The sequence below is a fragment of the Strix uralensis genome, chromosome 9, assembly GCF_047716275.1.
Source record: "Strix uralensis isolate ZFMK-TIS-50842 chromosome 9, bStrUra1, whole genome shotgun sequence".
In the NCBI taxonomy this organism is placed as follows: Eukaryota; Metazoa; Chordata; class Aves; order Strigiformes; family Strigidae; genus Strix; species Strix uralensis.
The window spans coordinates 18,952,219-18,976,637 of record NC_133980.1 but is presented as its reverse complement, the minus strand read 5'-3'; the positions used below and the strand labels follow the sequence as shown (position 1 = coordinate 18,976,637).

General features: G+C 41.7%; 1 protein-coding gene across 1 annotated transcript; it reads right to left on the bottom strand.

Annotated features, from left to right (window-relative positions):
• Nucleotides 1-2,019: 2,019 nt before the first annotated feature.
• LOC141947282 (thiamine transporter 2-like) lies at nt 2,020-10,889 on the bottom strand. The gene is made up of 6 exons (XM_074878240.1): nt 10,788-10,889; nt 7,954-8,119; nt 6,803-7,619; nt 5,094-5,286; nt 3,414-3,555; nt 2,020-2,199 (listed from the first exon to the last, which is right to left on the bottom strand). The coding sequence occupies exons 2-6, from the start codon at nt 8,101-8,103 to the stop codon at nt 2,020-2,022; spliced, it is 1,482 nt and encodes a 493-aa protein (XP_074734341.1). The 5' UTR covers nt 8,104-8,119; nt 10,788-10,889.
• Nucleotides 10,890-24,419: the final 13,530 nt, after the last annotated feature.

Here is a 24,419-nt window from a genome sequence, read left to right as displayed (position 1 = left end):
ACAGCTGCAAACCAAATACATTGTGTCTGCTTGGTTCCTTTGCTCTTCAGTGACATCCCATACACACAAAAGACAGTGAGCTCTGACCACTTCAGAAAGGAAGAATTTTTATGGTTATTTCTACCTTTCTAGCTCCTTTCCTCCAACTTACTACTGCCATTATTTTTTTAATAACAGCAAAAATTTCACATGTTGCTGATTCCCTTCCTTTTGTCAGATGCTATATAGGGAGAAATATTTATTAACTTTCTGCACCAAAGGCAGTCTGAGACCATGGAGCTGGAAATACCAAGTTCCTCTTTTTCATTTAAACCCAAACTCCAGTTAGCTTCTAGTCCAGAACTGGCACCTAGTTCTTTAACTAAATGCCTCAAAAGAAGATTCCTACTCACAAGGACAAGTAAAACAAAATAGTCCTTGCTCTGCTGGACTTTGTCCCCATTTCTTCAGGTGGGAATATCATGCCCTCAGTTCTGCAGTGATAAAAGATACTGTTTAGTGAAGACTATGTACATCTCCTGCTTTTACAACTGCATTGGCTAAGCTGTTCTGCTTAGAGCCAGTTTACAACAGAGAATGTCCATGCAATGCACAATAGTAAGCAAAGAGCCTAGAAAATTAGCTAGGTTCATTTGTCAAATCCTACCTATTATTCTTGTGACTTGAAATAAATTGTTTCTCTCCTGCCTGCTCTCACCTCTGGGCAGTTTGCCTAGTTGCGGTATGTGACAATTGTATCAAAAGCACATATGTCTGTACAAATGATAGCTTGTGTCTCTACAGGAAAAATACTATTTTCCAAATGCTAAGTATTTTCTATTTTTATTAGTTAGATGTAGGTATTGGAAGCTAGAAGCAAACAACAGTACAGAAATAACTTTAATATATGGATATCATTTATATTAAATTAGGCATTCACTACGCAAACTCATTTACAGCCTTTTTTCTTCTCCTGGACTAAATGTCCTATGTGCTGGATTAAATTAGCCATAGGACTTGAAGCTTCTTGATGAATTCTGAGATGCTGACCCTGCCAAACCCTTGGCCAAGGTCAGTGGGCCTCCCTCACCTGGCACTCAAAAGCACACATGATGCTAGCCTTTTCAGTTATAAATTTTCCTGGATATTTGTGTCAGTCTGAAGTTTTCCTGTGCAGAATCAGCCAAATTTCTCCACAATGTACTTCTCTGGCTTCAGTCCATACTACTCAATCCCTTTGATTTTATTTTTTTTCTTTTCCTGTTGAAACAGGAAGACACTCAGAACTGAATTTACTTTTACTGGAAGCACAAGGAAAGGAGTGGAGCTCTTTCATTTTTTTTGATTCTGAAGTTTTTCCCTTCTGGGCTGAGATTGCTATGGACTCAGCACAGTGTTTAGGTTGCAGCTCTCAAATGTGGGCCAAGCAATAACTGTGGCTTAGCAGTGTTTTAGTAAACCTTCTCAGATAGGTTGTGCAAACCCTGCTTTTCTGCACCGTTGTGTGCAAAGGGCCCACTTCTGACATGGGCTTTTAAATTAGAAGGGAGGAGTCTGTCACTGAATCGCCTAGGAAAGAAAATAATGATGCAAATGCAATCCCTTCTTCCTTGGTTCAGAACAAGATATGTGCAAAGGAGGGGATAGACCCTTCACCCACATGCATGAGCAAATCTGCATGGAAGCAGCTTGCCAACACCATATACAAGAGCTGGAACAAGCAAGGGCAGGGTGAACGCTGATCTTTGCCATCATGCATGGTGGGATCCAAGGTGGTTGCTCTGTTCTTGTGTATAAATTACTGCTGATAACCTGTTTATAGGCAAATAAATAAGAATCTAAAGCAACTTATCTTTTCTTGGCACAGGGCCATTATGGTGATCTCTTAGCTGGCATATGTTGTAATGAAGTGCTGTAGCGATTCAGCATAGCTTTTCAGGGCTGTGTTGTACATTCATCTTGCACTGCTGTTCCTTGCATGCTGTAGCAGGAGCTCTTCTCCCACGCGGGCCTGGCCACGTGAGCCTGCCTGTCTGACTCCTACAGCCGTGTCGTATAGTCAGTTACAATCTGCTCTTTTGATTCATGTTCAGCATGGTTCAGATGCTCTTTGTAAGATCTTGCTGTCTTCCTTTTGCATTTGCTTGAGACAAGCATGAAAATGCTTCTGACCAAGAAAATCCCAGCTATGACTGCAAAGTAGCTGCCATAAATCAAAAACTGGGAGGGGGAGAGAAAAAGGCAGAAGAATTAATGAAAAACACATCAGGGAAATGCTATTTCTTCTGGAGATGACAGACACTCTATTACTTTGTTTACCTGTATTCTGGCACGGTTTCTCTATGTTCAAGGTTTTGCTTTGTGATTAAGCAAAGTCTTAGCTTTTCCAGCAAACGGCAGATCTTTGAGGAATGAACTGCCCCCTGCTTCCAATCCTTATGCCTCTTAATAAACATCAGAGGCGGGGAGGGATAGGAACAGGATTTTTTTCTATTAGTGCAAAATGTAGAAGTAGATTCATTACCCACACAGTCATGAATAATTTAAGTGAAGAGTCTGAGTTGGTCCTTTTTTGCTCTTGCTTGCACATTTCAGTGCTATCATCACACTGGCTTCAGTAAATATATCGTGACTTTGTATCAATATTTCCAACAACAGCGGCAAGGCTATTTATGAAGTCCTATATATTCCTGGCATCCACTTTAAAGTTTTATTTTTTAGTGTTTAATTCAATCTTTACTCTTTTAAGGTAACTTTTGCCTTCTCTGAATATCTGAATAGCTTTAGTCTTCAAATCTGTGGGAGTAGGAAGCTGCCCCAGCTGAGATCCCATCTGAGAAAATGAGGAAGTTGGGACATTTCAGTTGACTCCAACATGAGTGGAATGGGGCTGACTGAAGTTAGGGACACTGTTGTGAGATAGGATATCCCACCCCAAATTAAGTGCTCAAACTATGGGTAAAAATCTCTATTATTCACGTTAAGATACCGACCAGGTTTGCTCCTAAACTGGAATTAGCAGGCACTTGACCTGAAATAAATCCAATAGTCTAGGCTGTGTCTCATGGTCTTGAACTCCCCTAATAACATGTGGTCATGTTGATTCTGCATCTGAGCCTGAACTTTTGGGCAGAGAGGTTGTTATTCAGTGTGCTATTAATTATCAAAAGTTGGTCAGATACCAGGGTCTGATTCTTTACTTTCTTGTGTATCTGCCTTTAAAAAGTCAAAGACCAGCATCTGTAATCCTAAATGCTGCACTAAAAGGCAAAAGGGAAGAATGATGACTGATACAAAGGAAGAGCAAGATGTCTAGGTTTCTGTAGAAGAAAGAGGGAATTAAATTGTCCTTTGGCATAGAAATTTCTTTCTTGGTGAACTATTGAAGATGAGTTCACTAAGCAGTAAACAGGAAGTAAGTTAATAGCACTTACCTGAATCACTATGTCCAGTCCCAGGCCTCTTGAATCCACAACGACTACTGTAAGAATGGTCTGAATCACCAGTGCAATGAAGTTGTTGAATCCAAACATCAAGGCATAGCGTTCCATGCTCAGATTGACTGCAATCTGGAACCTAATGTGAGACTGGCAGGTCAGTTACTTCACACTGGCTGGAGAGCTGTTGCTCTCCATTTAGTTGATGAAAAGAAACGATTCATGCAGATGATATATCAAGGACAGAGTAAACGGTGCTTCATTTGTTTGTTTGCTTCCTTGATTCCTCTAAAAAAATGTCTTGACTACCATAGCATGTTTTGACGTTTTTGTACTTTTCTGTGTTGCTTTTCCAAACCATGTTATCAGGTGATCTTCTTTATCTAGTAGAATATCAGATGTCTTTAACCTTCCCCTTTGTTCCTTTTGTACCTTCACAGACTGTGCCAGACAGGTTGTGAAGTCTCCACAGTTGGGGGCTTTCAAAGACCTCGCCAGACAAAACCATGACCTGATCTGGCACTGGCAGGAGTCCTGTCCTGGCTGGGAGGTTACACTAGAAGGTCACTATGGGTACCTTCCAACCAACTTTTCTATGATGCTGTGAATCACTTTTTGCTTTGTGGCTTTACAGTGGAGGTAGCATGCTGTTTTTTTCTGTCAGGAGCCTGTAGATTTTCCCTGCAATATTTACCTCCAAAGTTTCTATCTGAACAAAAGGGTGTGATTCCTGCAGTACTCTTTTAATTGATTTTTAGCAAGATTTTTTTGTGCAAGCTTTTACTTTTTTTTTTTTTTTTTTTGTAGAATATGTTGAAATAGTCCAGGTGGGATCCACTATAATGTACTAACAGTACTAACACTTGGCTTCATTCAAGATAGGTATAATCTTGTCATGCATTATAGTTTTAGTAGTTTTTTAAAATGGTATCTGAATAATTTTGGGTTTTAACATAAAAATGCATCTGGTATTTTTGTTAATGAAATAGTGCAGTATGTCTAAAGACATGCCAATCAATAAAATAACTGGAGTAATAAAAATATATTTATTACACAGATTATCTATTATCTTTGTTATATTATTTTTATTTTTCTATTTCTGACAACAGAATAGCTTGGTCCCCTAAGAGATCTTGTCTGAGTTTATATGTCTGATGTTCTCTTTTGTTACTTCTTTACATCATAATATCATTAAAAATTATATGTATAAAGTTATGTTGGGAAACACTCTATGCCAAATCTTTTCTTGCATTCATGCAGTTCATAGTATGTTAAAAAGTGTATCAGCAAGGTGGTCTAGACATAAGGAGATCTTCAACGATGTTTGTCAAGACATGCTTGTCCCTATTGTTCACTTTGTATCTTCCATGCCAGGAAGGAAGAAAATAGCTTATATGTTTCGCTGTTACCATTGCCTTTCGTAATAAAGATAACTTATACCTTGTTTAATTTCTCCCTAAGTAAATGTTCAATGTCCTTTTGATAATTTTTCTTTTATGTTTGTTTAGAAGAATGAAAATAACAAAACTAGACACTTAAGTGTCCTTGTCTTTATGTAAACAGTTATGTCTAGCATTAGATCAGCTACCTCTGAGTAAAAGGAGGGATGCCCAAAGTAAACTTAAAGTATGGTTAGTATTCTGTGTATAATGGCAGCACTGTAGGTTTTATACTTACGTTGTTATTGTTATGAGGAGCATATAGCATGCTTTGAAAATGAGATAGCCAGCGTAGCATGCCCAGATGTTTGTAGTGAAGTGCATGAGAAATAGAGAACCAGCATCTATTGCAGAGAAGATCCCTAAGGAGAGTTCTCCAAAAAGGTCCCAATTAATTTTCATATATTGTACTATGAAAGATGTTACCGAGCCTAGAAAAAGAGGAAAAAAACCCATGTAAATATTATATCTGTTTTATAGTCTACATCACCAAGTCTTGCAACCCTCACATGCTGAAAAACAATGCTGAATAATGAAGCAGAGTAGTTCTGAAGTGTTTTGAAAGCATTTCTAATCACTTCTGAAATCATGCAGATGACTGGTCATTTTTAGCCAACTGCATAAATCAAGTCTCTGCCATTTCATTCTTAATGTTTTATTCCACTTCACAGGATAAACTGTTACGTAGAAGGATTCATGATATAGCTGTCTGTACCCAGCATGTATCTCTAGGGAGAGAATTAGGAACACGGTTTAGAGCTCAAGAAGAACAATTCTACCAGCTTCTACTAGCTTACTTTATAGCTAAACTAGTAAACCTTCTAGTGTAACAGTTTAACTCTGTGCAGCTCATAAAGGGGCCAAGCTGTCAATAAAGGGTTTTGTGAGGTATCAAGTGTGAATACATTCAGGGAAATGAAAAAGGATAGGCACTGTTTGCTTTTGGTGAGCCTGCTACAGAGACACATCTATTGTGAAGGTAAGCCACCTGACTATCCATAGGAGTCTCACACAATTTAAAAACTTCTATGCCTCTGCATTGAGAAATAGGCAATTCCATGAGAAAGAGGAATTCATCAAGGAGTATACACTACAGGAGTTAAGTGCTCCTAATTAATGATTCAGTTGGTCTATTTAGTTGCCTACCTCAAGATGAGAGTAATTTTTAATCTTAGAAATATCTGTATCTCCTTAATGGTTGTAAGGGTAACCTGAATGACCAGGTATGATGTAGACGTGTTTATTTTCCCTGGCTGATCACACCCCAATGTCTTGTGCAAGCTCTCTATAGCAGCACAATATGAACATGTGAAACACTGCCAAGTCAGGGTTGTACCCTCCAATGTTACCCTTCTGTAACATTACTTTGCCTGTATGGTTTGGGCATCCGCTTCCAGTGCAAAAGCACAATGGTTAATATTAGTAGCGTAATGAATTCAATACAGCCTACTTCTGCAAATCTCTGTTTCTTGGAATGACTAAAATTCTTCTTTCTGTCCTGCTGAACAGGAGTATTTCACTAGACAAAGATCTTAATGAGAGGATTATGTTCTTTTTGTGTAAAATATTTATGAAAAACTTCTCTCATCTGTGTAAGCGGATACCACTGTTATGGGAACTGTGTGGTACTTGTTTGGGGAAAAGAAGCCAAACAACAGCCTCATCCAAAGAAACACGGATGCCTCTGGATGGATTTAGCAGCTGGATGTAAAGTCTGTGTGATTTGTACAGTCTCTGCATACTAGTAGGATAAAGTTGAGTGTCCCAGTCCTAAAGAAAAATAGCAGAGCTAGCATTTGAACTGTTTTGCACATCAAAGAACTAGGTCTTGAATGCAGGTTGTATACACTGGCTTCCTGGAGTGCCTGCAATGGAATGGTACTTTAAAAGTCTTCTGAAGTAAAACTTGAGACTGCCTTTGTGATTGATGCTTAGACACGAACTTACTCAGAAAAGTTGCTATTGCTTCAACAGCTCCGTTGTACACTGCAGAGCTGTGAGAGGGAGCTCTGAAGTCCCACAGCACTTGGATGTAATTCAGAACCTGGTTAAAGCCTGCTGTAGCCAGAGCCCACCACAGGGACCAGTAGAGAAGTTTCCTAGAGCTGTAGCAATCCCTCAGGTCCCTGCCCAGCTGCACCAGTACTCTGAGCATGTGACTCTGGGGTTTGGGATTATCAGCCTGCTGCTCAGGTGCCGGTGCCCTGTCAGCAGATACAGAGCTCTTGTCCTCTTGGCAGCTCGGTGGCCCGTCGGCGCCGACTGTAGCCACAGCTCTATCTGGTCCGGGGAGAGTTTCTGAGATATCTTTCCTGTGGAAGAACATACTCTTTTGGGGCATTGGGAGGAAAAAGGAACACACAAATGCCAGGGACACGGAAGCCAAAGTGATGGCGTTAAGGTGAAAGTAGGATACACCTGCTAAGGAAACCAGCAGCTGCCCCAGCACCGCCGCAATGGTGGCTGCAACAAGAGTGATACTCCTGCAATAGCTCGTCACTCTCTGATAGCGATCGGTGCTGACGACACTGTAGATGTAGGCGTAATAGGCGACCTCGGTGGCTGTCACCATCCCATAGAAGAATTCCACCACCTGCATGGCCACCACTCCGTGTGCGAAGAGGAGCAAGAGCCACGTGACGATGAAGCTGATGCCCTGGAGGAGGAGGACGGGCTTGTAGCGCACGTAGTCTGTAATCAGGAAGACTGGGAAAAGGAGTGCAAGGTAGGAGTATGTCCAGACTGGGAAAATCTGGTTGGTAACCTAGAAGAGAAGAGAAAATCTCTCCGTTGTTATTCTTTGTGAAAGGAAGTTCATTTATTTTAAATAGCATTGTAGGGGGAGGTGTTTGCTCTGAAGAGATTAATAAAACATATAACCACACTGAAGCATCATGTGACTGTTGAGCCAGCAAATGGATCTTAAATCCATTAAATTGATTTTTTATTTATGCCATCTGCTGCAAATTGTAACCTTCCAAAGGTAGTTACAGTTGTGCTTTTTTTTGGTTATTATAGTTGTTTAAAAACTTTAAACAAAGTTTTGCTTCTTTATTTTTGCTGCTCCATGTAAAAGAAAAGGGACAGTGAAACCATACCTCATCCATGGTGAGGTTTTTATCTGGTCCTGTTAGATAGGGTGTTAGGAAAGGTTCTGATGGTTTCATCATGTAGAAGAATCCATAGAGGCAGAGGATCACGGTGGGAAAAGTCCAGGTGTTGCTTTTCTCTTGCTTCCAGCAGCCCATGGCCTCTGCAGCAAAGCTGAGGAGGAAGTTTGTTAGAAGCATGATACTGCCCGTGGAAGCGCAAAGATGTCTTGTAATTGACTTTTATTTTGTGGTTTCTAATGCTAAGGAGTGCTCTTTAGAGGCTGGCACTTGGAATACATTTTTCTTCATAATGTTAAAGTGAACAGCTTTTCCTTACATTTGTCTGCTGTTTCTCCAAGAATGACTTGGAAGATGGGAGACAAATTACACCGTCATTCAATCTGCACTGATCAAGCTAACCACAGGAAAAGCCTTTCTAGACAAAAGTCACTGAAGACAGCTGAGCACTGAGATTTCACTTGACACCATGACTGGTCACAGCCAAGCACCTTGTTGAATGACAAGTAACTAGTTCACAATTGCTACTTTTTCTCCTTCACTTCCTAGATGTGGATTGCTTTCCTGTTGCAGAAGAGTAATTCTGGAGCATAACAGATGAGACTTGCTAATGAATGCAGAAAGGATGTGAAGCCAGATCATCAGCTGGAATTAACTGCATCAGAAGTCCAGTTTGGATACAGACATCTTATTTTCAATCTATAAAAAACATCGGTGGGCACTAAAGGTAATAGTTCACACTAAAATGAAGTGAAGCAGCTATTTTTGCTCTTGTCTCTAGCTCAGACTTATGGAATAAATTAGACTTTGGAACTCTGCTGTACAGAGCCCAGAGAGAAGTCAAAATGGGTGTAATGGGGGACACACAAAGGAAACAGACAATAAGTAATACTCCATATTTGTGTTGGTATAAGCAATGTCAGGAATCTAAACCTGTACAATTTATATCTTTTGGAGCCCTCTGGAGGGTGCTTGTTATATGCTGGGATTTCCATCACTCTGCTTTTGCCTACCTATTTACCTCCAGAGAACTTTTTTTCAGCCAAATGTTTTAATCTTAAAAATTAAGTATTTTGCCACCAGCGTTCTTCCTAAAACTTTTTTGTAAAGTTGAAGAAAGATCTCTTCCAAAACAACCAAAAATGTTCATGTACCTGTTGACTACACCACTCCAGACTGAGTGGGCAGAGGATTCTCTTATAGGGTGTGATATATAATGTATAAGACAGCAGGCATTATGCATCTTCTTTTCTAACTTCACACCATGATAGCACATTTTACTAATGGCCTGATGCACTAAGAAATGGGTGCAGATCAAAGGGAATTTGAATTATTTCATTTTATGCATAATGGCTGAAACCACTAACATTACAGGATTTACAGCAGAAATGAACTTCACTCTGTCAGCTCTGCAGCGTGAACCACTAGAGGGCAAGATGACCCCAGTAAAGGAAAAATGTGTATTGGAGGAATGTTAGACACATTCGGAGTGCTCAAGGAAAGAAGCATTTCTGTCCTTCCTTTCTCCCCAGTTGTTGTAACAGCTCCTGCTGCAGACATGGCTTTAGCAGGACCAGTTTTGGCCCTGCCCAGGATCACACTCACTTAGTCACCATAACATCCTCTCACTCTCCTTTCACCTGATAATCCTTAAAGCATTACAGCTCCCTAATGCCATGTGAATGCCTCATATGGTACTGAGAGGTCCTGAGAAAGGCATCAAGAGGAGGAGGGATGAAGAGCATCTCTAGCACTGTAATGAAGAACATTTGTAGAAGTTAGCTCTGTGATTTAGCCAGGTTACATTTTCCCCTTCCCAGCCTAGATTCTCTGCTCCAGTCTGTTTCAGGTCTTGCCATGTTTGCTCTCGCCCCCAGCCGGCTGCATGACACAAAGGCAGCAGGGTTCGTGGATCCTTTCAAAAGGTCCCGCACACTGGGAGGTGAGTGGGACAAACTGCTGTATTCCCAGGGCTTGCGGGGTGCTGTGTGCTGCACCTCTGATGCTGCCCATCTGTGGCAGGGCTGTGCCATCGTGCGTGGTAATTTCTGCTTTGAGTTATATACAGAAAAACTTTAGGAAAATACAGAGAAACTTTAGGAAAATACAGAAAACATCCCTCCAGTCCCAGCATATGCACTGTTTGCGGTTTTCTGCTAGACATGTACCTCTATTCTGTAGATTTACTCTTTAAGGCATGGGTGTTAGGCTGGCAGGTAAGTCAGATGAAAAGTTTCCCACCAGATTTAATCAGCTATGCAGGAAAAACCTGCCACTGGTGCTGAGCCAGGAAAGGCAGCAGGCTGAGGGCTTGCAGGGCAGCTGCTCTGCCCCTGGGGAGTGGGAGATGAGCCCTGCTCTGCTGGCAGTGGGGTGTGCGCCCGCCTCACATCCCAGCCTTTTGCAGTCAGTGAAGGGCTCTGCTGCAGCCCCCGCTCAGCTCTGACGGCTGCTGGTATAATTGCTCCTTTCTGCATTGGTAACCACAAACCTCTGACAACGACATCTGTACCTTGGTGCTTAAGGGGGAGGGATCCAACTTGTTCCCACTCAGTCACCCCTTATGGTCAATTTGTCTTCTATAAATCTAGGTTTTTCTTAACTTTTGAGGAGATGGTGGGACGCCTTGGTGGTGTTCTGCAGCAAGACAATTCTCTGTTTCTTGACTCCCCCATCAATTCTTGGTTAGTGCCGGAGCTGTCAGCTCTTCTCCCATACGGCCTGACCCAGCCCCACCACGTTCCCCACCAGACTGCTCTCTTTTTTTTTCTCCCTCTTTCCCTTGTCACTGCAGGATTTCTGAAGTACATATATAATCATACCTTGTCTCCTGGAGCTCTTCCTTTCTTACTTCCAAGGGAAAGGTCCCCTTTTAGTATTTCCAGTCTTTCTTCTGGCTGTGCTGTGTGTACTGCAACTACTGGACTCTATTTGGTTTTTGTGTTTATCCTGTTCTTCCAGTATTTCAGCTTGCTCTGATGACACCTCCTTTGAAAACATTTCCAGCTGGCTTTCAGCATTCACTTTCAGCACCCTTAAAGGAACAGCCAGATAATCCTGGCCTGTCCTTGCCCAAAGGCAGCAGGAAATCAAGACCCAGACTAAAGTTTGGTGCTTGACTGGCACAAAAACAATAGAGCTAATCCTGTTCCCAAAGAATTTTGCATCTATTTGACAGGGTACATGGCTTGGGAGCCACCTGTGCCTCAAAATGGTCTATAGTAAAGATGGAGCAGTAGCCGTGCATGGGTAATGACAGAGATGAGGGAGAACAAATACCAGTGTTACAAGATTTAAATGTTTCCTCACTAAATACATGGGGTTTCATACTATTCTGGCAGGTTTAAAAAGTAAAACACTCTTCTCTGTTTCCCCTTGACTGTTTTTAGCAAACTTCCCAAATCTTTTGCTTAGGCAGGTTCTTGCAGTCCTACTGAAGATTGAGATGGCCCTATAGTCCTCTTCATGGGACTCACAACAGCAAAGGATACTATCTGAAATGTACAGATTTGCACAAAAAGTATGTACCTACAAATCTAGATCCACTCCCACGCTGGTCCTACAACATATAGGTCTGGTATGAGGGATATAATAATTACTTAGGAATGTGACCAATACAGTAGGAAAATGATAAATTTGTAAGTAACAGTGAATTATCCAATAATTTCAGCTTCTTAGCTCATGCGCAGTAAAACAGTACAGTAACTTTAGGGAGACATACATGAATATGAAAAAATGTACAAAATTCCCTGCTGGGTCAGATGAGTTGCCCAGCTAGGCCAGTCCTTTGTCTTCAGCTTTGGCCACATTTTGCAGCCTTTTTGCCTTCTCCTCAGCAGTCAAAGTTATGGGATTAGTGATGTTAGAGGGGTCATCCCTGCCTATTGCCTTTATCATTTGTTTGTTGACCTGTTATCCATGAATCCATCTAATCTTGCCTGGGACACTGCTGTATATTTGTGTGAGCTTTTGTGATGTATGTGAGACTAATGCATGAAAGGGATGTAATAATTCCTTTTGGTGCTTTCCCAGCCATCAGTCACTGTCTGACACTGATTCTGGAGCTATTTTGGTTCTGCATGTTTAATTGAACCTGTAGCTATAGGAGGTGACAGCCCATCTCAGAGGAGACTATGTATACCCACATTTGATTTTACTCTCAAGGGCTCTTGCTAAAATGGAGAGAACTTCTGTTGAACTGAATAGCATTACTCTGAGTTTGCATTGAATTACTGAGGTAAGAATTCAACTTAGATTTCTCGGCACTGAAAAAAACCCCCAAACTGTGTTTTTCCTGTAATGTAATAATGAGAAAGAATTGTTTAAGTAACTTCCAGTGATTGATGTTTGTTTTTTTCTGCTTTCTAATCCTTTTTTATCCTCTATTAGCTGTTCTTTCCACACTCTTTAGTCCATGTCGTTTGTACCTAAAATTTCATCCTTTTTCACTGACTCACATCTGAATGTGAAATGGAAGACAGTAAAACTATGATAGACTTACACAAGTTTTTGGTCAACTTGAGCCCTATGCCCTAAGTTTTCTGCAGCAGAGTTTGGTTGCTGTGTTTGAAGGGGATCATGCTCTTTATGCTGAGTTTGCATGTAGTCTGGTCGAAAGCAGAAGTGTTCTTCTGCTTGGAGGGTGAGCTGGGGTATATGTTTATAGTTGCATCCCAATTCTGTTCAGTTGGGAAAGGGAAGACTCTCTAAGACCTGGAGAAAAGGTGAGTTTTATAGCAGTAATATATCCTAAAGAGTTAATGTAATATGATCTGTAATGTATCAAAGAGACATGAAAATTCTGAGAAGACAAGGGGAAGGAAAGGCAGTAAGAGAACAGGACTGCAAACCTCTGTCACTCCAGTCCCTTCCCCTGCCTCTGCTGCCCCTTGGGCTCGTTCTTGGTATTTTCTCTGGTGCTTCACAGGAGGCATCAAGACTGAGGGCCTCACCTCAGCTGTGTGAGTTATGTCTCCCTCTCAAACTGTCTGGTTGGATGCTGATTTAGGCACTGACTTTCAGCTCCCAAATCACATCTGTTTCTTGACACCTGCCTAACTCAGGAGAAAAGACTTTGCAAATCAAACTGAAGGCTTATACTTTTTGAAGAATGTGTGCTATACTCCCTTAAAGAAAGAGTGATAGCAAAAAAAAATTATTGTGGCTAATACTGAAGATTTTTCTCAATTGGTGGTCAAATAGAGCCCATGCACAGAAAGGTTGCAATGGCAGTTATGAAGATTAAACTGCCCTTTTGTTGGATTCCTCAGACCCAGGAGTATTCACAGGGCAAGTTCACTTTTTGATTTATGGATGAGCAGATCTTTACCTTTCCTCGTGCACTACATGCCCATTTTGAGAATGAGACTGTTTGCAGCCTGAGCCTGAACCCCACGGTGTGTGGGTGAGGGCTTCCATAACTCGCCTCTCAGCTGAAACTCATGCAAGGTTCCCAAGACAGGGAGACATTCACATGCTGGGTTTGAATGCTTTTCATCTGAGACACTTTGCTTATGCAAAGTCTAGTTTAGAATATTTAGCTAGAAAGTACTAAGTGCACTACTCCAAGGGGTAAGTTAGATAATACATTCAACCAAATGAACGTTTCAGGTACTTAGTTTAAATATAGACTTACGAGTGCTTCCTTACTAAAAAGTAATAACGTAAGGTTATTTTTCACTACACTGCTATGTACATAAGGCTAATGCCCTTCCTTTTTATCCAGTCACTCTTATTCATGTCACGAGATTGTGCATTGCCATTTGCACTGTGCAGGGTAGTGCCTGCTGGTAGCAGTGAGCTGTATCATAATCACCACCATGGGACATTTGGGGGGGTTAATTCTTTTTTCTTACAGGCAACATTTTGGTGGTGGTACACTTGGATGTTTGCATAAATAAGACCTGGAGCTCTTGCTATAATGTGCTACCAACACAGCATGGAGCACGTAGAGGTTTTGTGATGAGTTTATAAAGACTGGTTGAACCTACTTTGCTTGCAGAGCCATGCTTTATGTCCCCTTTTGTACACTGCTACCTTTGGGCCAGTGCTGGGTTGAAAGGAGTGCTTTATCCTCTTAATCTCCTGTTAGTGGCCAGGAAAAGTTAAGTTCAATATCTTTAAGTTTCTACAATATAAGTCACTGGTTAGATTTTCTCCTTTTTTTGGTTACAGTTTCATTGTTGAATTAAGTGTAGGTGGCTGGTCAACACCTCCATAGTTGTGAGAGGCTGGGGAAGTATCATCCAATTTACACTGGGTGTCCCCTTGGGAGCATTGCCAAGACTTTACAGGGACATATGGCATCCTTATTTGCATCGCAGTGACCTGCATTGCAGCTCTCCGATTTGCTCCATGTCTCTTGTGAAAACCTGTCAGAGACTTTGGTAGGTTTCCAAATACAGGTGTTTCGCATTGTCTGAGACTGGGTTTGTTAGCTGAGCAAGATCCCCCTTTTACTTTCTCACTCTAATTGGCTCAAAACACACTCTGCTCTCTCAGCTGAGAGGTGCAAAGCAGTGTGGTCCAGAGGAGCCACAGAGCCAAGCCAGAAAATAGTTCAGCATTTTAAGGTATCCGCTGATATTGTTCTGCTACAAAATCCATTGTTCAAACTGAAGCTGTTTGTGAGCTTTGTGGTATCTTCTCCTTTGATTTATAGATCTGAGAATGCTGGAAAATTAAATTTTAACATTTTCAACCTTGTTTTTTATGGTTCAAAACTACTTTTGAACACCAACAAAAGAAATCAAGCAGGTAAGTTGAATAGATGATAAAACTTTCAGGCTTGAGCAGAAAAAGAATATCTTATGTGTGGTTTCCCTCTTGGCATCGGGGTATATTTTAGTTCTAACATCCAAATTTATTTCTGTTGCAATTGTACCAATAGCAAAATACTGTCTTGAAACTTTTAAAACAGAAAACTGAAATCCAAAAATAGTGTGATCCAAAGTTTACTGGAAGTTGGAGAAAGTATTCTTGTTGCATTCAATGAGTGTCACAGCAGGGAAGAAAGGCTTACAGAAGAACAGGTTATACCTTAAGTAGTTCCTCTTGTTTTCCTTACATTTTCCTTTCAGATCATGAGCAGATGACAGGAACTACTACTTAGTCAGTGGGATTCTCTGGGGGTTTTTTCTTTTATTTAAAACTTTATGTGGTGGTTGCTGTAGGTCCGCAGCTGACTTTTGTGCAAGTGCTGGCTGTGGGTGGGTGTACTGGGCTCTGACTTCCCTATGCACCCCACACAGTATGTCTGTCAGCTCTTCTAATGGCACAGAAGACATCAGTGTTTAAAGGAAGAATAGCAGTTTGGTATTTCTGGATGAAGTGGAGGATAAATGATCCTCGTGAGAATGAAGTGGTTGAATTTTTGTTCTGACAGCAAAAATATCTTTCACCATCACTTTAAGATTGTCAGTGTGGTTCACAAGTTGGCTTTGAGCTCTTCACTTCTGCAAACTGTGGTTGAGAGAAACACATCTATTTTCTGTGGCTAATAAGAACATTTTACTTAATACTTCCTTGATACGAGCTACATGTTACATGCAAGAATGAAACAATCACTTTCATAAAGCACCAAATGCTCTAAATGTTGTGGCTTGTTTTCTCATCAGTGCCAACCACCGATCACTCCCATGACAGCTATGAGCGCCACATGACCAATGAGCCAGCCAAGGTCCACAAGTCAAGTAGTCTCTGGATATGAAGCTTGTGCCAACTCATGCTCATTCTTTTTTGGCAGAAATGAAAAACCTCATCTTTTTAATTCAGTGCAATCATTGTTCAACACTAATAAAAAATGAGTAAAAATCATGCTTTTAGGAGATGAAGAGAATAAAAGAATCTATTAAGCTTCATCTTTAGAATTTGGAGGGCACTCTAGTCATAGATGTATGTGTGTAGTGTGCATATCCCAGCACAAAAAAACCCCCCCACATATCTCCAAGTTTGCTACTTGATGATTGGGCCTGGTGACTTTGCCATCCTATTTGTATTTTTTGTAATGATGCTATACTATCTGATTCAATGTGCACTCTTAGCTTGTGCTTTAGCCTTTTGCATACTTTCTTCATCTCCGGTTAAGTAACAAAAAGGAAATGATATATAGGTCAAAGAGATCTCATTTAAATTGGTTAATACTTTTAGTGACTAATGGTGACTTACTGTGGATTGCCAAAGAGAGATGGGAGGAAAAACCTGAAAGAATTTCTAAGTAACTTTCCATGTTGAAAGATCACTTTCTGACATGTATTCCCTTCTACACTTATCCTACAAACCTCCCACTAGTGACAGATTTTGCCCTGTCGTCATGGACGGACATCTCGTTTCAGAGATGCAAATTTGCATTTGCACAACTTGTGTGTAGGAAGTTTTAGCTCAGCACCTCTGCTCTACCATTTTTTTTTGCCCTCAAGGTGCATCTCATTACAGACACTGTGGGAGACTTTGAATCATTGCAACAACTCAGGTAGCGTAAAGTCCTGCTGGAAGAATGTTTATCACACTTTGACAAGTGCACATAATTTGCTGGGAGCTTCATTTAATGCTAAATCTCTAATGATATTTAAGAGAGACTTAAAATAAATGCATCATGCTGCTAGTATTTGATTGAAAGTAAGTATTCTTGTATGTTAAATGTCCCAGATTCTTCTAATACCTTGATTTTTTGCCAGCTCAGAAGAGTTTGGATAATAGAGTTGCCAGAGGCTTGCAGGTGTGGGTTTTTTTTCCCCTCTTCGCTCCCCCCCCCCCCCCCCAGTGTGCTGGGTTTTGTCCCTTTCATGAAGAACAATTTTTTTGTTTTTCTCCATGTGCCTTCACCTTCCTGTTAGTCCTTTCAAAGGCAGCAGTTTAGTGTATGTGACACATCCTGAAGCTCTGGCCCTGGTTCCCAGGTCCCTCAGTGCACTAGGTTGTGTACAAACATGAAGAAAAAAAGAACCATTCTCTGCTCTGAGGAAGGCTAAGTCCAGCTACTCAAGGTGAAGAAGTTCTTATAAAACACAGTTCATTTCGGAATAGCAGATTTATGCCAAGCCCAGATTTCTTGGCTTAAAGCATCTTGTGTTTGAGCAGCTTTTCTGGCTCTGGTTCTTGCAGAACAAGCCCTTGTTGTTTATAGGAGCCTCTGAAGCTTGTGAACAGTGTTGCGTGGTTGGGAACAGCACCTTCCTTAAAGCCCTGACCAAGGGTCTAACTAACAGGGCACTGCTGTGGCTGACTGGAGTTGTTCAGTGCACTGACTGGAGTTGTCTGGGCCAGCAATAAGGTGAGAAAGACTTTGAAAATGAAGACAAGCAAGGTATGCTTGAAGAAGCCAAGGGAGATCTTGTACATAAAGAGGAAAAATTACCTTGGCAGATGTTTCCTTAACGGAAGCTAGGGCAAGACTGCCTCTGTTAGAGCCCCCAAATGCCTCTTGCAGAAATGAAGAAGTGAGGACTAAGGTCTAGAAAAGGAGTTTAAATGGTATAGGAGGATAAGAAAGACAGTATCTCAGTTGTGCTATGCAAAAGAACCTGTAAGAGTTGGGATGGAAGGACCCAGGGCTGTGGTTTCCTTGGAAAAAGAGCAGGACTCTTCGACGGAGGGAGGTCCAAACTGGCTGGTTTGGGCAACTGTGGTTTAGATCTCCCCACAAGAAAGTCCCTATAATGTAACTGCAGAGTGCTGAAAAGCTACAGTGATTGCAGCACTTGCCTTGAGAAGGCCTGTGTCCATAGCTGCTCTGCTAGTGTTTATGACACAGCCACTTAATAGTGTTAACTAGTATCTGTTAAAACCAAACTTGTTTGGCAATCCAAAATAAGCAGGTATACTGGATATTTTTAAGCTAGTCTTCCAGTAGTACATGACAAAATACCAGCTGTGTTAATCATGTACTAAGTAGCCCAGAGTGACCAAGGGCTCTACATGTCACGTGTGACTTAGTGAAACCTTCAGTCAATAAGTTCTCTTGGTCAATTTAAAACTTTACCACTTCATGTCACTTAGTTCTTCTTTCTTTTTTTCTTTTTAGGGTTTATTTTATTTTACGTCAACTTGAGGAAGCAAATATAGAATATGAGAGAAAAAGCAGCTTCACATTTTTTAATTATTCTAATTTCTAGACAAAACTATTCACCATATTTCAACTGAATTTATGAATAGCTTTGGCCCAGCTCAAATTGCATTTCTAATGAAATTTTTAAGTGCCAGATTTTTTTTCCCCCATCTCTATTCTTGTCTACTGATTGTCAAAATCTGGAAAACGTCACATATATCTTTCATAATTGGCACGGAATCGTATCTTTTTCTCCTCCTTCTGAATTAAATACTTTTTAAGTGCAAACACTCATTTGTTAGTACTGGAAGTTGTCTTGATGTTCAGGCTGCAGATTTCGGTGCCAGCCACTCTCCTTTTCCAGGTCTTCCTTGGGATCTGTACATCTTTTGGAAACTCTCAACCACACTACAGCAGTGGAGAAGCACTGACTGACATGCGTAGAGGAGGTGAGGTGGGAGCTATGGAAAACCAGAAGCTTCAGACTTAGTTTCAATGGGGTGATGACAGGACTCTAGTGCTAAAAAGTTGCTGACAGGTTTTTTTTGGTGAAGATTCCAGGCTGTTAGACCATAGTAAATCACATTACTTCTTTTTGTAAGTAGGTTCCTTTTTGTCTGCAAATGACACTTGGTGGCCCCAGTCCCTTGCAGGAGATACCTGTTGTGTCCTCTCAAGTGATTCCTTCCCTTCTTCCCCACCTTTGTAGAAGTTATGCAGAAAATCAGCACTTCTTGACTTCTTTAATGGTCAAAAACATATTAGTTGAAATGCTTCTTTTGTTGTGTTTATTATGCCTAAAGGCACATGTGAATTTTGGTTGGGAGATAGAGCTGCAATAAAGCAAATATAATGTAACTTAGACCTCAGCTTGGTAGGCAGCTTTTAATTATTTCTTCTTTTGACTATGTGGTGAGTTGTCCCTGGCTGGATACCAGGTGCCCACCAAAGCCGCTCTATCCCTCCTCAGCTGGACAGGGGAGAGAAAATGTAATGAAAGGTTTGTGGGTTGAGATGACAGGGAGAGATCGCTCACCAATTCTATCACAGGCAAAACAGACTCACTCAACTTGGGGAAATTGGTTTAAATTACCAATCAAATCAGAGTAGGATAATGAGAAATAAAACCAAATCTTTAAAACGCCATCCCCACACCCCTCCCTTCTTCCCAGGCTTAACTTTCCTCCTGATTTTCTTCACCTCCTCCCCTCCAGCGGCACAGGGGGACAGGGAATGGGGGTTGTGGTCAGCTCATCACATGTCTCTGCTGCTCCTTCCTTCTTGGGGAGGAGTCCTCACACCCTTCCCCTGTTCCAGTGTGGGGTCCCTCCCACGAGAGACAGTCCTCCACAAACTTCTCCAATGTGAGTCCTTCCCACAGAAGGCTCTTCATGAACTGCTCCAGCATGGGTCCCTCCCATGGGGTGCAGCCCTTCAGGCACAGACTGCTCCAGCGTGGGTCCCCCACGGGGTCACCAGTCCTGCCAGCAAACCTGATCCAGTGTGGGCTCCTCTGTCCAAGGGGCCACAGGTCCTGCCAGGAGCCTGCTCCAGCACAGGCTTCCCACAGGGTCACAGCCTCCTTCGGGCACCCACCTGCTCTGATGTGGGGTCCCCCCCGGGCTGCAGGTGGGTCTCTGCTCCCCCGTGGACCTCCCTGGGTGCAGGGCACAGCTGTCTCACCATGGGCTGCACCACGGGCTGCAGGGGAATCTCTGCTCCGGCGCCTGGAGCACCTCCTGCCCCTCCTGCTGCACTGACCTTGGGGTCTGCAGAGTTGTTTCTCACATATTCTGACTCCTCTCTCCTGGCTGCAATTGCTCAGTTGTTTTTTTTTCTCTCCTTAAATACATTATCCCAGAGGCGCTACCACCGTGGCTGATGGGCTCGGCCTTGACCAGTGTCGGGTCTGTCCTGAAGCCAGCTGGCATTGGCTCTGTGGGACATGGGGGAAGCTTCTAGAAGCTTCTCACAGAAGCCGCCCCTGTAGCTCCCTGCTACCAAAACCTTGCCATGCAAACCAAATACAGACTATTTTTTTCATCCTTCTTTCCAACTATAGGTTTTGCCTTCAACTTTGAGAGGTCCATTTCTGTGAAAAGGTGGTTGGCTACCAGAAGGGGCTATAGACAGAGTAGGGTTAATTTTGAAGGAGAGAAATCTGCCCTCAGAACACCAGATATTCAGCTCCTGTATGTACATAGCAGCAAGCAACCAACAGTGCTAGAATGGATGCTGGGATGTTCACAGCAGATGCACCAATCTCCTCATAACCTTCACTTTCAATCAATCAGAGGTTCATTTCTCCCAACAGGCATATAATTTGTCCATAATTGCATCAAAGCAATGTCATTCAATAGTATTTCTAGATCTGTTCCTTATGAAGTGCAACATATAATTAGTGAAGATTGGTTTCTTCCTTCAGATAATGATTTTTGTCAGTCATGCAAGTGTTGAACTGCATGAAATCACTGTATTGCGTCACAGCCTCTAAAGCTCCAGAGATATTGAGCAAGTTTCCTGTGGAACTTTTGTGCTTGGGATTTATTATGCATTTCATCACTGGAGATTATGCAACAATTAAATCCCTGCATTTGGCCCTGTTCCTTTGAACTAGTGCCTTCTCCTACCCTTTGCTCTGCCAAAGGTGTCCTAAACCACTGGAAATTACGGAAGGGAATTTCCCCTGTTTGATTCTGTTCTTCCTGGTTGATCTTCTGTATTGCTATAATTATTTTCAGCTGTTTGGACAAGGGCAGTAATATGTAATAAAACAACATCTCTTTTCAAGGATGAATAAAAATGGAAATTTTGGTGAGCTGCCGCCAGTCAAAAACTGTCAATATGCTTCTTGTCTTATTATAGGGGACAGGTAAGGATATTATAAATAACATCTAACATCAGGGTAGGTAAGAGATGGTTTTGGTTGCTATAGTTTCAAAGCTTTTCAAACTGTTTTCCAAATAATGTAGTTCTGAATTTCTCATGTGCATACCGCTCCTATATGCAAGATTTTGACTGAAAACAGATGTAGCTTTATTGACACAACTCCATGTGTACCTGGAAACCACGTGTCTGCTTCTGTGCTGCTCCACAACGTGGAGAGTGATGGGGTAAGCCCAGCCTCCAGAACTATTGCCTATTTTTCTACTGGTACAGGGTTGTTTATCAAGGTTGAACTATTAAGTCCCTTCAGCACTTCAGGCTTTCAGCAGGTACTTCTGTGAGTAAAAGCCCTCTGGGATAAAAGAGAGAAAGTGTATTATGAGGAGAGAGAAGCCTGGTGATCAGGGAAAGCAGGGACAGAGAGGCTGTAGCTTTGCAGCTGGTGTCCGGGAGTGGTCTGACCCTGCAGCGCTCCTCTTTAACATCCCCAAACTGCTTAGAGCTATCAGTTTCCCAGTATTACCTTGGAAAAGGCTCAGTTTTCCCTGATGCATTTCCTCTCCTTTCACAGCTCTAACTGAATGGCTCTACAGCACTGGCACCAAGGCTGTCTTTGCCTCATTTTCTATAATACATACAGGAGGGGTTTGGCCTGTTCCCTCTGGCCCCTGGATCAACAGGAAGGAAGGTTTAGGAGAGGCTGAAAACGTCGATCTGTGTTTTGGCGCTCTGTCTTACTGTGAGTGCAGCAACAGGGAGGGAGAGCAGGGTTTGTGAGGGGATCTGAGGAGGCACAACAGGAGGGAGGGCAGCTGAAAAACAGCAAAGGAAATTCAGGAAAATACAAATAAGTTTGGAAACTAAAAGAAGAAAAGGAGTATTAGAAATGAGAAAACCAGAAAAAAATAATGTGGCTTGGGAAGAAACCCAAGTGTAAGATCATGCTCGGGGAAGGGCCGCGTCCAGTTGAGGTTTGAGTATCTCCAAGGGTATTCAAACTGGGGTTTCACATCCCCTCCTGGACAACCTGTCCCAGTGTTTCAACCTCCTCGCTATGAAGAGGGTTTTTCACTATGTCTGATAAGAATTTCCCTCTTCACAACTTGTGCTTTGGCTGTGCCCCTCTGAGGAGACTCTGGACACAGCCCTCCCTGTGCAGCTCTGCAGGCCCCAGCCCAGGGAAATAATGGCCTCCCTCAACCTGGCAGGCCCCTCGCTGCCCCCCACTCCATGTGCAGCCTCCTAATTGCATCAGTATTAGGACACTAAACACCATAAGTACCTCTCTGTTTTTATATTTTTTGCCTTCTGTTTGCATTATGGACTTGTAAAGACTGATAAGATATGGTTACGAGTCATATCAGGACCTAGTAGGCAACTTTCTTCAGCTATTTGCATTAAACCTCTTTTGATTTATTTTTTTTGAACTACCTTTTGCAAATAAACTGAAGGTACACTAACTACAAATAAAAGGACACTGCTCCTGTAGTTGAGGCCCTCCTCATGGCTTTTGTTCTAAATCTTAATCTTAACCTAATTTCCTAAATCAAACAAACTATGAGAAAAAAGAAGTACCATGAGCAAGAATCCCACTGTGACATGAGGCACAACACCAGCCATGGCCTCTGGTGGGAATAGGTGTGATGAAAACTGCCTGAGAGCAGAAGTATGGGGTGAGCACTAACTGGGTGATGTCATTGCTTTAGTATCCAAACTGCTTGTGCTTAGTTAGGAGGTAGAGGTGTCAAACCTCAGGTGAGAAGATTCTGTCCACGAAGAACTGAATGGAGAAGAAATAGAGCTGTGGAGTCAGAAGAGAGACTGGAGATGCAAGGCCACCTCCATCTAGGTAAGTCATGCTAAGCTGTAATTGCCTAGGAAATGGCATAAGAAATACCAAAGTTAGATATGAGTGTAATAGATTTGGGATCAATGAGGAAAAGGAATTAGGGGTAGCTTGTTTATTTGAGAGGAGTTTGGGCAGAGGAAAGGAGATGCAGGGGTGGGGAAAAGGTGGGTTCAAGAAAAGGAAAAAAATGGGAAATAAGGTATAAAATGAAGAAGGAGATCAAGAAATGGGAAGATCTTGTGACAGGAAGAGTGTGGCTGCCTCCAGGCAGTGGTGAATTTAACCCATATATTAATATAACCACTGTATCAATTCTAACAGTAGGCAATAGAATTGTAACTCAGTATTACTTGGAGTGATACAGTTGTGAAGTAATATTGCTAATAACAGTGGTGGGTTTATTAGCCAATTAAGGTACTAGCTTTTTTTTAAAAAGTTGTGCTACCTAATCAATAAACATTATAATCACTCTAATCAGTTACATCTCAAGTCTCCAAACTAATGGGGGAGAGGTAAACTTAGGGAGTAACAAGTACATCAGCAAGACGAGACAAACTGATCTCCTTTTTTAGAAGGCTTTGTTAGCAATTTTTAACATTATATGTCTAGTGCTTTTGATGCTCTTGATACTTACTAATCCATGTATAAGAAGATACAGTTACTATCTTGACAATCTTAGGAAGTTCTCTTTCTAAAGGATCTGGAGACTTTCACTTCCTAGTATCGACACTAGAGTGAAATGGGAGGGTGGAAGTGGGGGAATCCGGGTTGATAACCCAATGCCTAATTTTCATATCTTCTTAAAGATAGGTGCTTGATAGAGACTGGGTGGTGTGAATTCCTGCTTGAAAAATAAGTATATAAAAAATCCTAGGTTGTTACTGGACAGCCAGTTAAAAAAAAAAAAAAGTGGTGCTGATAAGATAGAGAATTGCCAACCTGATGCTTCTTGATACCTGTCAATCTAAAAATAGTTGTAAGTGATTTATGTTTAACTACTCCTATCTTTATGGAAAGGAAAAAGCTATCAAGCCAAACTTCCGTCATTTCAGGTGATATCATTCTAGTTAGCTATTTTGTAGTACTGCCTAATGCTGACAGATAGTCCTTAAACCAGTTCAGAAATAGCTGCTTACTGAGACCATTGATCTTTATGTATTTTTACAGCATTTCACTAGGGTCCATAAAGCAGTTACAAAAAGCAGCACACATCAGGGCATGGGATTTTTTTTGCTTCTGGCCAATGGCAGTGGCTCTGAGGAGAAGCATCTCCAACATAGGTGACGCCATGCACACTGCAAGGCTGCTTATATGTACCCCAGTCATATGAGCTTCCCTAAATTCTGGCTATTATATAGAGAAATTAACTTCTCTGAATAACAATCTGTTCTAAAGTTCAATTTTTTTTACATTGCTAGGAAGAAATAATAGGAACACACCCTTTATGAGAGGTACTGGCAGTCTGTGAAGAATAGAAGGTATGTAATTATGAACTGACTATGACTGTGTCCCTGAGCTTTACCTTAAGAGAAGCTACTTAAAGTTCAGGTTACTCTATAACCACCTGGAGCTGGTACCAGCTCCTGTGTACACCAGCTAACAAGGACATGGCCTTCAGCCGTCACATTCATTTCACACAGATCACTAAATGGCATTGAGAAGTAACAGTCTTCA